Here is a 12545-nt window from a genome sequence, read left to right on the forward strand (position 1 = left end):
TGAAAAGGAAGAGAAAAGAAGAAACCGCGCGCGCAGAAGGCGGATAGATGGATGTAGATTAGACAGATGGGACACGTATGTGCTCGTGTGGCTGTGTAGACAGTTATGCGTGTCGTGTGAACCAGCTAGCGCGCGCGATGAGGGTTCGTCGTTCACATGGTGCAAGCCAACTGGTGTGTTTTTTTACACGAGTTAAGTCCATTTTACACCTTGAACGTGTAGGCCTAAGCTAAATCGGACACCAAACTATCCATCAGCACACGGATGTTTGCAATGCAGGTCTAAATCGAACCTGACGACCGTTTGGGTCGATTGGCTGGCGGGGTTGGTTGACTGCATGGGGTAGGGTGGTGGACTTACCTCGCTCGGGTCAACCGATTCAAGTGGAGTTTTGGTTTGCGCGGTCGATTGAGGACATAAATTAGGGTTTTGCCGAGCAGGCGGTGAAGGGGAATCAGGAGCGGTCAACGACGAAGTCGACGATGTGGTGGGCGTCAGTGCTATATCGAGAGGCCCATATGGAGTACGCGCCACCGGAGAAGTGTCGTTGTAATCCGCCGAGGAAGGGGCCTTGCTGGATCTTCTGGAGTCTTGGGAATCCAATGAGAAGGTACTACATGTGTGTGGATGCCGTGTTTATTTACCTCGTTCAATTTTCTTTGTGGCTCTTATTCTCGTCTATTCTTTTTGTTACTTTTCTCAAAAGTATGAACATCATTGTGGATGTTATTATGTTGAATGGCGTGAGGAAGCTATAGTGATTTTTCCGCGTGATTTGCACCCGAAACTCTATAAAGTGTATGGTACATGCTACACGTGAAGGAATGTCACATTACAATGAAGAACAACGAGAAAAAGATGATGTTGTCATCGCACTGCAAGATCAACTTACAGAAAAGAGTGCATGAAGGAGTGGTTGGGCCGGTCCAACCTAAACACGGGAGGGTCTCGCCGACCTCATCCACACCTTGTCCAAGTCGGCAATCCTTGTTTGTTAACTAACCAAAGGTTTTATTTAGACCTGGATTGCAAAGTTTTTTTAAAAATTTCAAGGGGGGAGTCCCCACCTGAATTTCATTGATCATAGTATAGGTTCTGAAATTACATGCGAAGAAGTGATTCTGCCATGACATGGCATCCTCCTTTTGAGATGGTTTGAGAAACCGATATAGCCACATAAAGAGGTCTGGTACAGAGCGTTTGGTTTCTGAAGATCATTGTGTTCCTACCGTCCCATATCATCCAAAGGATGGTGAGAATCATCGTCGGCCATTCTGAGGTTGGTAGCTATGGAGAGAGTGGAGAGCTCCATATGTTGGCGATGCTCTGGGTTTGCGTCTGGACCTGAGCATGGTCCCAGATAGCTTGTGCGGCTGGGCAGTCGAAGAAAAGGTGTTGACAGTCTTCAACTGTTTGCTGGCATCTAGGGCAGAATGGATTGTCAATGATGTTCTTGCGATGTAGATTGCTTCTAGTGTTGAGTTTATTGAGGTGCAGTAACCAACCAGAACTCATCAGCGATCACATAGAGGAAGCCAACATTAAGTTGAAAATCGAACATTGTGTGTTGATTAAGGAGATTGAGAGTTTAAGGTCCAAAGGCGTCTTGGCCCTAGCGTAGCCAACCGTGACACACAGGGCGGCGGCTTGCGGGCGCCTGGACATAAGAGGCCATCCTTGCTGGTGACACTTCTGTAATCTATTTCAATTTTTCTTTCGAGTGGCCACGCCTGAACTGGTTGCGTGTACTTTGAATTATGCCCGGGACTATACGCGTTTTGAATTCAAATTAGAAAAACCGTGCCCAAATTCCTTTTGAGAGTGACTCGTTGGGGATGCCAGGCGCAGTTTGTGCCATACACCCGACTGTACGAAGTCGCCACAACATGTAGGGGGGCACGACTGAAGATGCTATTAAAATGGTAGTTTCGCCCGTCATAGGTATGTATCTAGGAAATTGGACAAGTTTGTGACAGGTAATTTGGATTGGCAGGTGTAATTTTGTACGGCCCTCCGGCCCTGGGGAGGGTCTGGCGGGGCGGCCGTCCCGGGCCCAGAAAAATTGGGGGCCCATATTTTCTGTATGGGCTTACTATGCATTGCAGAAAAAAGAGAGCAGATTTTAGATTTTAGAAGGGCTTGGTCTACAGTTGGACCTTTTCTTTTCCTATTGGTTTCCAATCCGGCTGGCCGGCCATGACTTGAATCTGCGCCTGAAATCCGTTCCATCTATCGATATGTGAAACATCGCCAATTTGCCCGATCCCGACGCCTCGATTCCCTGCCTGCCCTCTCGCGGTTCGTGGCTATCGCCCAGGCCAACTGGTTCCTGCCCTCGCTTTCGCCGATCACGACCGACTGACCGCGAGACGATCTGCTCACTACTGCCCTCATGCGGACTACGGTGTTGCCTGCTAGTCCGCCAGCCAGCGGCCGTCGCAGTTGGCATTCCCAGTCCGGCCGTCGTCAATCAGACAATCATCCAATCTGCGTATTAGATTAAGATAGAAGGGAAGAACACCCGCTGCAGTTCTCTTGGAATTCTACTATGTGCTCGCCTATAATTCTGGTTCTGAATTTTGATTAGCAATTGTTGTTCTTATTTGTATGAGCGGGGTTAACTGGTTTGGCAACTCTATACATTGACAAGAAGTTAATGAATGAGTTTGATATTGATTCCGTCGTCACGGACTTGGAGTTGGCGGACAAAATTTAAAGGTATCATGTAAACATTGTTTTATATGAATATTGAAATTGTGTGTACTTAAAAGTATTTATTTTTCATTATTTCATATATGTGAAAAAGTAGTAAGAGGAGCCTAAAATTTTAGTTTTGCCCGAGCCTTGAAATCTCAGGACCGGCACTGTTGTCTGTTTGTACGCACGGGCAGTGCGCGCGGTGCTGCTGACTGGAGTCCGTCCCGCTTATGCGTTTCGCACGCACGTTCGCCGTCACGTGCGCTGGGAGGACGCTGGAATCTGAAGGCAAATGCTGTCGCATGCCGGCTGCGTGCGTCGTCGGTGGATCCTCGCGTGTGGGACGGAGGAGGCCGGCGCCGACGCCGATCGGGCGAGCGAGCGCGTCGGCGGGGACGGCCGTACTTTTACGTACTACGTCGGGTAGAGTAGAGTAGACAGTAGAGTAGGGAGGGCAGTAGCTAGCTTTTCCTACACTCGGCCAGTGGTGCGTTGCGTGCTTGACTCGCCACCTCCATCGCCCGGAGGACGCAGGCGCTGCGCAGCTGCCTCTGGTTTGACCTTTCGAAGAAATGTCTGCAGGCTGTGAGGATGCCAATGCTCTCTGCTCGCGGCTTCGCGGGCAGCTGCATCCCTAGAGAGAGAGATAGAGGTAGGCGGAGAAGAAAACAAGGGCGGGCGAGGGAGAGAACGCGCGGCGGCCGAGGAGGCGAATCCCGAGGTCTAGGCCCAGCGTTAGCCAACGCCAGCCCCATTCATTTCTCACGCAACCAGCCCGTCCCGCCCGTTTCAGCTCATTCTTTACTGCCCGCTTTCCCACCATTATTTCTCACGGAACGGGCGTACTACTACTACTACGAGTACTACGACTGTACCGGCGCGCAAGTACCTGCTGCTGCTACCAACCTTCCTTGTCGATCCACGGGAATAGTGGAGCGTACCAGTACGTAATTCACCTCTGAATTCTATTTTTATTAAGGAAAAAACAATCCAAATATTTCATTCTTTAATTCGACAAACTTAAGTAGACTTCTTAAAATTTTCAAACAAAGTCTCTTGAAATTTTAAAGATAAGTGAGAATCCCACGGAGAGCCTTCAAACCTAAACCCACCCCCACCCTCCCCGCCAAGCCTTGGGTTCCGACCCAATACATGGCCTGGAGAAATTAGAGAACTGGATACTACTACCTGGGATACTTTTCCTCTTACAAAATTCCACATATCTTCTTCTATCCAATTTGTACATTTCAAGTTGTTTCTTTATCATTCTAGTATAAAACCATATGGCACTATTTATATTTCTCCCTCGGAATCTTCTAATGTTTTGCAAGAGAAAAAAAAACAATGAAGAGCAAATAGGTTGATGCCCAATGATAAGCGAGCATCCAAAGGCGACAAGTAGACCATTTTATTTGTTAGGAACTCTACAGGGCTATATAGTCATATGCATCCTCTTATTCAACTACTTCAACCATTTCTCAGCACCTCACCTCACTTCCAAGGCATACTATAGTTTAATTATCGACCAAAAAGCCATTTTTATATAACCTGCTTGTTTTATTATAACAAGACTTATAGGGAAATGCCCGCTAAAGAGAAAATCTATATGGCTGTCTCTTATCAGATATTGATTTTTAGAAAGAAAAAAACAAGAAATTTCTTATTTTTGAAAGAAAAAATGGAATTGGCACTATATATAATTATAGACATTTGAAAAATGCTTTTTTCTCAATCGTTTGTTTCTTGTCTCTATTATACCACATAAACCTTTTTATTTGGAACGGGGAGAGATGGCTGAGTGGACTAAAGCGGCATATTGCTAATCTGTTGTATAATATTTTTTACTGAGGGTTCGAATCCCTGTCTTTCCGCTCCCTTCGATCATTTTGGACTTTCAAACTGGAAGAAATTCTAACCCTAGGATTTGCTCATAGATAAATGTACGAACCAAATCCAATTTGTAAGAAATATAAATAAACATGGAATTTTACTCCTCGCGCCCAAGATTTTGTCCTAGGTCATTAGATAGGAATCGAAAGATAAAGAGGGAAACAAAGAATATTAATACGGTATACATAGAAAGGTTGAGAGTAAAGCTTATTTTGTAAAGGAGGAGTGCGCCATGCTAATGTGCTTTGGATGATCCACAACTTTCAGGCCAGGCAGCTCAGCGGCAACACGGTTCACCCACATCGCTATCCCGATCCCGAGCCGACCGATGAGACACTGGCGTGGGCGCGGGCGCCACTTGCGCCCAAGGACGATGCATTCAGTCCTCTCCCTGAAAAGGGGGCGAAGAAGTGTCAAACCAAAATACAGTAGCCAATACATATAAGCATTAGCTCTCTCTAAAAAGGAGGTGATCCAGCCACAGGTTCAAATACCCCAAAGAGCCAACTATATTAGGGTAATTATGTTAGAATTAAGCCGTATAGCTTCTCACTTGTTATGGCCTGGGCCTTTTATGAAAGATCTCGGGACACAAATTCCTGTTTCTATATTTTGCGAGAGAGAAATATATACAATCTATTTGAAGCTCCTACATGTGTGGGAATGATGCACCTACACTCATTAGAAGTTAGGCTCACTTTTATATGGATTTGGATCAACATACAACAATAGTACTAACTAACTTTAAAAGGAAAATAAAAATCAAATATATAAGCTTGAAAATGTTTGATAGCAAAGGAATCAGAGAATTCAATAGTAATACTTGTGATAGTGGTTTTCATTTCACCAAATTCCCATATCTTCTATTCAACTTGTACAGTTTTATTTCTTTATCATTTTAGTATAAAACCATGGTATTTGTATTTTCCCCTCGGAATCTTCTAATAGTTATTTGCAAGAGAGAAAAAACAACTAAGTTTGATGCCCAATGATTAGCGATCGTCGATAGGCGATGAGCAGCCGCCGATCCATACGTACCGACCCATTAAAGAAACACAAATCCGGTTAATAAGTTCCGGTGCAGTTCCACTAGCGGTTGCCGTCCACGACGAGCATGGTGGCGCCCAATCATTCACGTACGAATATGATGGACGCATCGACGGATCCAAATCCCCAGCAAGGATCCAAACGCGCCCAACTGAAAGATCAGATGGAAATTAAACGGGATCCATCCAGCGGCTGGCACGTAATGGTGGCGACCCACTTGCCGATGAGAGATGCAAAGCAATCAGTCAGTGAGTCGCCGGCCATGTTGCTCGCGACGTGCTCTGTAGCTCCGGTGGAGCCGCCCGGCGTACGACCGACCGATGCCGTGGACTGACTCGTGTGCATGTAAACAAGTTACGTTTTGTAGCTACGACAGATTTGGGGTTTTAAGGGCGTGGGAAATTACCAGATCGGGTTTGTGATGATCTCGTGCTTCCCGATCTTGGAGCCAAGGACGGAACACGGTAATGGCAGCTTCAATTCGTTGGACATGATAGTAAAGTTGTCAGGGAAAATGTGTTCAATGCACTAGCTTAGGGCTTTAAGACGCGCAAGGACAGAATGCACTAAAAGCACGACCGATATAGGAACCGTAGCTGCACCATAGGGGAAAGAACTTGCAACCACAATAATGCAAGTTTATGATGGCGCCAATTCGAAGCATAGCATGATTTCTTGCTTCATGGTTGTAAACAAGGCCTTTTTGGATTGAACATGGGAAGATTTCACATAATAAGGTTTTGTAGCAAGGATAGTACCGAGGGTCCCCCGGAGAATCTAAGGGGTACATCACCCGCCTCCCCACTGTCAGATATCACTAAAAACATATCATTGCGCCATGCCCCCAACCGCATAGCAACATTCTTATGCTATTGTGCCATCGTTGCAGTATTTTCACCCACAATGGGTAAAAAAACTTACAAAAAAGTATGTAACAAATCTTCCGTTACCGCAACACATCTTCAACCATCTTAGGAAATCTAGGAGTCAACACATTGTATGCAGCATGGGAGGACAAAGTTTGCAGCATCACGAGCAGTGGATGTGTAATGTGCATACGTTCCTAGTTTGTGTTTTGTCTGAAACGTGTGCCAGTGCATACCACTTTAATACTGCGCAAATCACAAAATGCACAAGAACATGATCGACACAACAAGCTCAAGTTGCCAAAAGCAAATGAACCGTAATTACACGTAGGAGGAAAGAACTTGCAACAAAAATAAGTTGCGAAGGTTACAAGAAGGGTCGTCGGCTTCGGGGGAAACCTCATAACCAGGTCTCCCGGATCGGATGATGACGACGCGAGGCATCGTTCTCCCCCATAGGGGCATCGTTTTTGGATCTGATGCCGGTTGGAGGATCCTGAGGCTGGGCGGTCTTCATCCACCTCGTCGACGTTGCCGTTTCTCGGCGGCGTGGCGCGTCGGAGTCTCGGTGATGGACGTGGTTGACTGGACTTGCGCAAGTTGGCGGTGTCGTTTGGCACTGTGGCAACATCGATCGCGGGCCTGCAAGGTCATTGTGTTGATCATTCCGGAGATGGGCCGGGGACAGATAGTGGCAGCGACTTCTCAAGTGGGTGCGGTGGTGTGCGTTCGGTGTTGGCTTGACTGGTTTAAGTTCCTGGCTCGCTATGGAGCGTTTTGGTGAAGTCTCTGATTTTCTTATGATGTGCGTTGGTGAGGTCCATGCATGAGACCCCGACACGATCAACTCCTTCGTCAAACCTGTATGTGTTGCGACATTTATCGTTAGTAAGGTGGCTTCGGTTTGATCTTTATATTCTTTTTTAAGATTATGGTGATAATGTGTATAAAAGAAAGCTGTATGCATCACTTTGAGAGAGGGGCAGGGGTAGAAACTTTATTTCGGAAATAATAAATAAATAAATTGTGCACTACTAGTAGATATAGATTGGGGCAGAGAGTGGGCCCGGAGGTGAGCTGATCTCATCGATCAGCTGGGAGCAGAGCAGAGCAGAGGCTTCCCCTAATAATTGCGCAACTCCTCCCTATCACATGAGGAGTAGCACTAAATTATCATGGCGGATCCGTCGACTACCCATAGCCAGCCACCCTATTATAAACATCCTGCCAAACCAACTCCTCACAAGAGAAGAGAGAAGCAGAGCAAGCGAGCCAGCGAGCGCCGTCCCATGTGACAGGATTCATGGTGCTAGGACGAGCCGGGAGTCGACCAACATATAACTACTAGGGGCCAGCGCCATTCTTGCCCCTCTCTCAGCACCGGAGACGACTTTCGGACGAGCCAGCGAGCGACCGACCGGCACCAGCTCAGCACCGGCCGGCGAGGGCGAGATGGGTACGGGGTGGCGGAGGGCGCTGTGCACGTCGGTCCGGCGCGACGACCGCGACGACAACGGCTCCGGCTCCGGCTCCTCCAAGCGCCGCCCGCCGGCGGCGCCGTCGACCCCGCGGACGCCGGGCAAGCTCGCCTTCTTCTCCGGCATGGGCGGCGGCGGGAGCGGCAACCCGTCGACCACGCCGGCGCTGCGGTGCCGCACGAAGCCCACGCCGGAGCCCGCTGCCGTGGCGCCCGTGGCGCAGCCGGCGTCGGCGCCGGTGTCGGCCAAGAAGCGGATGCCGCTGCTGCAGGCGCTCTCGGCGCCGGCCTCGCCCAGATCCCCCTCCAGATTCGCGCTCTTCAAGGCCTCCATCCTCCCCACCAAGGTACGTACCACCCTCCTCCTTCCTCCTTTCCTCGTGCGGCAATGGCGAAAAATGTAGTAGCAGCATGATGATTACGCTCTCGCTTGTCGCTTCCAATGGCGTCCGCCGGTTGGCGATCCCCAGTGGCGACGGAACAATCATTGCCACTACTCCGAGTTTTGTCCTAATCCACCTCCTCCACCATCCCCCTTGAGATTCGATTCGATTCGATCCTCCGTGTGATTATCCAATTATTATCCGCAGCAGCTTTCCAATCCCCACTTTTCGTTTCTTTTCCGTCGCCACCTTTTCCCATCGTTCTGCGATGGAGATCTTCTCTCGGCGCACTCCAAATTTGGCTACAGTACAAATCCACGGGCAGGGGAGAGAGATCTCTCTGCAAGTCGAGAAGAAGAGCAATGGCGGCCAAAAGGGAGTATCAATCAATCATTCCTCTGGAAGATGATTGTACTAGAAGGATGCGAGGATAAAAGGCTGCTCGACCTTTATGTGAAGTGAAAGAAAAGCCCGGGGTGGAGCCTGGATGGGGGAAAGTTGCGTCGGATCAGACAAGATCAGCTTTAATCCTTGCTGGGTTTTCATTTGATTTTCAGCGCTCGTCCAATGATCCTCAATCCTATCCTGTCCTACGGCTACTGCCCGAAAGAACCCATCTTTTCCTCGTTTCCGAATTCCGATGCTGCTTTTCCGTTGATTTTCCTTCTTCGTAATGTGGTTGATTAATTGGGTGGTGGTTTTGGCTTGCAGGCCCGGTGCGGCGTGTGCACGCGCGGCGTCAAGAACGGCGGCGGCGCGGCGGTGTTCACGGCGGAGTGCTCCCACTCGTTCCACTTCCCCTGCATCGCCGCCCACGCGCGGGCCGCCGCCTCCGCCGCGCTCTGCTGCCCGGTCTGCTCCGCGCCGTGGCGGCAGGCGCCGTTCCTCGCCTCCCTCCGCCTGCACCTCGACGTCGACGGCTCCTCCCCCCACCGCAAGCGCCGGACCTCCGACGACTCCGCCGCCGGCCGCAAGACGCCAACGGCGCCCACCGCCGGCGTCCCCAAGGTGTACGACGACGACGAGCCTCTCCTGGCGCCCAAGTCCGCCGCCAACGGCAGCGGGTTCAACCCGATCCCGGAGGCGGACGAGGGCGACGAGGACGACGCGGCGGGGAGGGAGGGCGAGTTCCGGGGCTCCTTCCCGCACCCGCCGCGCGCCAGGGCCGGGCTGGCCGTCACCGTGGCCCCCGAGGCCGCGCTGGTGTCGTCCGGCAAGCGGCACGGCAAGTACGTGGTGGTCGTCAGGGTGAAGGCGCCCGGGCTCCGGTCGTCGTCCTCCGCGTCGCGCCGCGCGCCCATCGACCTGGTCACGGTGCTGGACGTGAGCCAGGGCATGATGGGCGAGAAGCTGCAGATGCTCAAGCGCGGGATGCGGCTCGTCGTGGCGTCGCTGGGACCCGCCGACCGCCTCTCCATCGTCGCCTTCTCCGGCGCCGCCAAGCGGCTCATGCCGCTGCGCCGGATGTCCAGGCAGGGCCAGCGCTCCGCGCGGCAGATCGTGGACCGCCTCGTGGTCTGCGCCGCCGCGCAGGGGCAGGAGCAGGCGCAGAATGCCTGCGCCGGCGACGCGCTGCGCAAGGCCACCAAGGTCCTCGAGGACCGCCGCGACCGCAACCCCGTCGCCACCGTCATGCTCTTGTCGGACACGCAGCAGCAGCAACAAAACGACTCGTCGTCGAGGAAACACGGCGATCACCACCACTCCCTGCGCCGCCCGCAGGCAGCTCCGGCGGCCACACGATTCACCCACGTCGAGATCCCCATCGCCGGACCGGCCGACGAGACACCCCCGGCAGCACGGGCGCGGTCGCCGCTTGCGCCCAAGGAGGACGCGTTCGCTTCTAGCCCTCCAGCGGAGCACGCCTTCGCGAAATGCCTCGGCGGCCTGGTGAGCGTGGTCATGCAGGAGGTGCACCTGGACCTCACCTTCCTGTCCGGGGAGATCACGGCGGTGTACTCCTGCGGCGCCGGGCAGCAGGCGGTGGCGCTCGCCGGCGGCGCAGGCGGCAACGGCGGCTCCGTCCTGAGCGTCCGGCTCGGCGAGATGTACGCGGAGGAGGAGCGGGAGCTGCTGGTGGAGCTGCGGGCGCCGCTGGGCGCGCACCCGCACTCGCTGTCCGTCCGGTGCAGCTACCGCGACCCGGCCACGCAGGAGACGCTCCGCGGCGCCGACCAGCCGCTGCTCCTGCCGCCGCTCCACGGCGGCGGCGAGAGCTCCTCCTCGCAGCCCCTCCACGACCTGTTCGTGGCCACCCGCGCCGTGGCTGAGTCCCGGCGGCTGGCGGAGCTGAGCGACTTCTCGACGGCCACCCACCTGCTGTCCTCGGCGCGGCGGCTGGTGCTGCAGTCCCCGCCCACGCAGCAGCAGCAGGACCTGCTGGGCAGCCTGGACACCGAGCTCAGCGACATGCGGTGGCGCCGCAGCCAGCAGGCGCCGACGACGCCGACGTCCAGGTCGGCAACGCCCACCGGCACGCCGCGGGCGTCAGGCGGAAACGGGGAGCCTCTGACCCCGACGTCGGCGTGGCGCGCGGCGGAGCAGCTGGCCAAGGTGGCCATCATGCGCAAGTCCATGAACCGGGTCAGCGATCTGCACGGCTTCGAGAACGCCCGCTTCTGACTGACGACGCCGGGGAGCTAGCTGTCTGCGCCGACGAGCAAAGCTGTTTTTGTTTGTTTTTAATTTTGTGATGAAATGACGACGACGACGACGACGGAGACGAAGAAGACCCTGCCGGAGTGCGGTGGACGACGGACGGCTAGAGGTGCCATTGTTGTTAGTAGTAAAGTGAAATACTCCTAGGATCCATGATCATAATTCCTCCTCTTTTTTCTTTTTTCTTGTTAATTACTATAAAGACTTGATTCAATTTTTTGCTTTCAGTTTTCGGTTGATCAATCAATGGTAAATTGGTTCTCCATATTTGTATCAGTTCCTCTTCTTCTGCTGTTCTGCACCCCAATTCTTTCATCTGAAGAAAGCTCTCTGCCATTCTTTTGTCACTGCATCCATCCATCAACCCATCATGCATAGATGAACCATTGATTGGGTCATCTCCAGTGCTTCTCTTCAAAGTTTCAGACCATCAAACAGAAGTTCTCTCTGTACTTCCTCCAATCCAGGCTGCAGGGCACTCTACACCACCATTCTATTTTCATTTTGCAGTTACAGTCGGCCATTGTTCATGCCTTTGCACAGTGAAAAGGACTGGGGGTTTGCTGAGCCCTGAACCTGAACTACATACTATAATTTCTTGACCCTGACCTGACCTGGTGCAGATGCTGTAGCGAGGTGAAACGACAATGGAAGGGATTGGGTGTGATCGTGAATGATTCATGCATCTATTGTGTCTGCATAACGATTTAGGAGAATGAGGTTCAGGGAATCAGGGGTCAAAGATAGGGGAATATGAGAGCAGTGGACTGATTGCATCTTCCACATCCAGACACATACAGTTATTACAGTCACAGTGCTGTGCCGCTCATCTCATCACATCACTGATCATTCTTCCTCTTCCTTCTTGCCCTAACAACAGTTTCTCCCTGTTAGTGTTGTTCCCTGGTTTGGCTCGGTGTGGTTCTTGGTTGGTTGCAGGCTAGAACAGTTGCTCTTCTGTTCTGTTCTGTTCTCTTCTCTTCTCTTCTCTTCTCTTCTGGTAAGCAGAGCATGTCGATCTTCCCTGTCTGCACCACTGTTGCAGGGACTGCTTGCTGCCCAGCGTATCCGGCTGCTTGTCTCCACGCACAGGACAAAGATCTCTGTGTTTTTTCCCTCAAAAAAGAATGAAATATATGTATTATTTTTCTTTGTTTCTTTCTCTAAGTTTTATGAAAATGGAGCATGCAATGTTTGCATATGCAAATGAGCTCTGAATGATTGGATCTGCAGTTCGTACAAATGAGGTTGCTCAAATTTGTGTCCATTCTTTTGCTTTCTTTCTATTATGAATTTTTACGTGAGACTACTCAGTTGATAGCGTGCCCTTCTTCGTATGCAAAATCATTCGCACACGGTTACAAGAAAGTGGTGAATTCTACATTTTATCTGTCATTTCGGATCAGGTAACTTCAGGATTGAGAAAAACACAAAGGGGAATATTCCACACGCAATAGATCATCCTTGCCATGGACACAATGCCCTGTCATGCGGGGCAAGCGTCGTGGGTGATCATACACAGGGAAG

At 51.6% G+C, this 12545-nt stretch overlaps 1 protein-coding gene across 1 annotated transcript; it reads left to right on the forward strand.

The window, feature by feature from the left end:
• Window positions 1-7952: 7952 nt before the first annotated feature.
• LOC124669304 (E3 ubiquitin-protein ligase WAV3) lies at window positions 7953-11283 on the forward strand. Its single transcript, XM_047205941.1, has 2 exons — window positions 7953-8324; window positions 9072-11283. The coding sequence occupies exons 1-2, from the start codon at window positions 7953-7955 to the stop codon at window positions 10980-10982; spliced, it is 2283 nt and encodes a 760-aa protein (XP_047061897.1). The 3' UTR covers window positions 10983-11283.
• The last annotated feature ends 1262 nt before the right edge of the window (window positions 11284-12545 follow it).

The sequence above is a fragment of the Lolium rigidum genome, chromosome 7 (assembly GCF_022539505.1).
Source record: "Lolium rigidum isolate FL_2022 chromosome 7, APGP_CSIRO_Lrig_0.1, whole genome shotgun sequence".
NCBI lineage: Eukaryota > Viridiplantae > Streptophyta > Magnoliopsida > Poales > Poaceae > Lolium > Lolium rigidum.

Coding starts and splice junctions, on each gene's coding strand:
- LOC124669304 (XM_047205941.1), top strand. CDS start 7,953: ATGGGTACGGGGTGGCGGAGGGCGCTGTGCACGTCGGTCCGGCGCGAC. Junction 8,325..9,071: donor CCTCCATCCTCCCCACCAAG/GTACGTACCACC, acceptor TTTGGCTTGCAG/GCCCGGTGCGGCGTGTGCAC.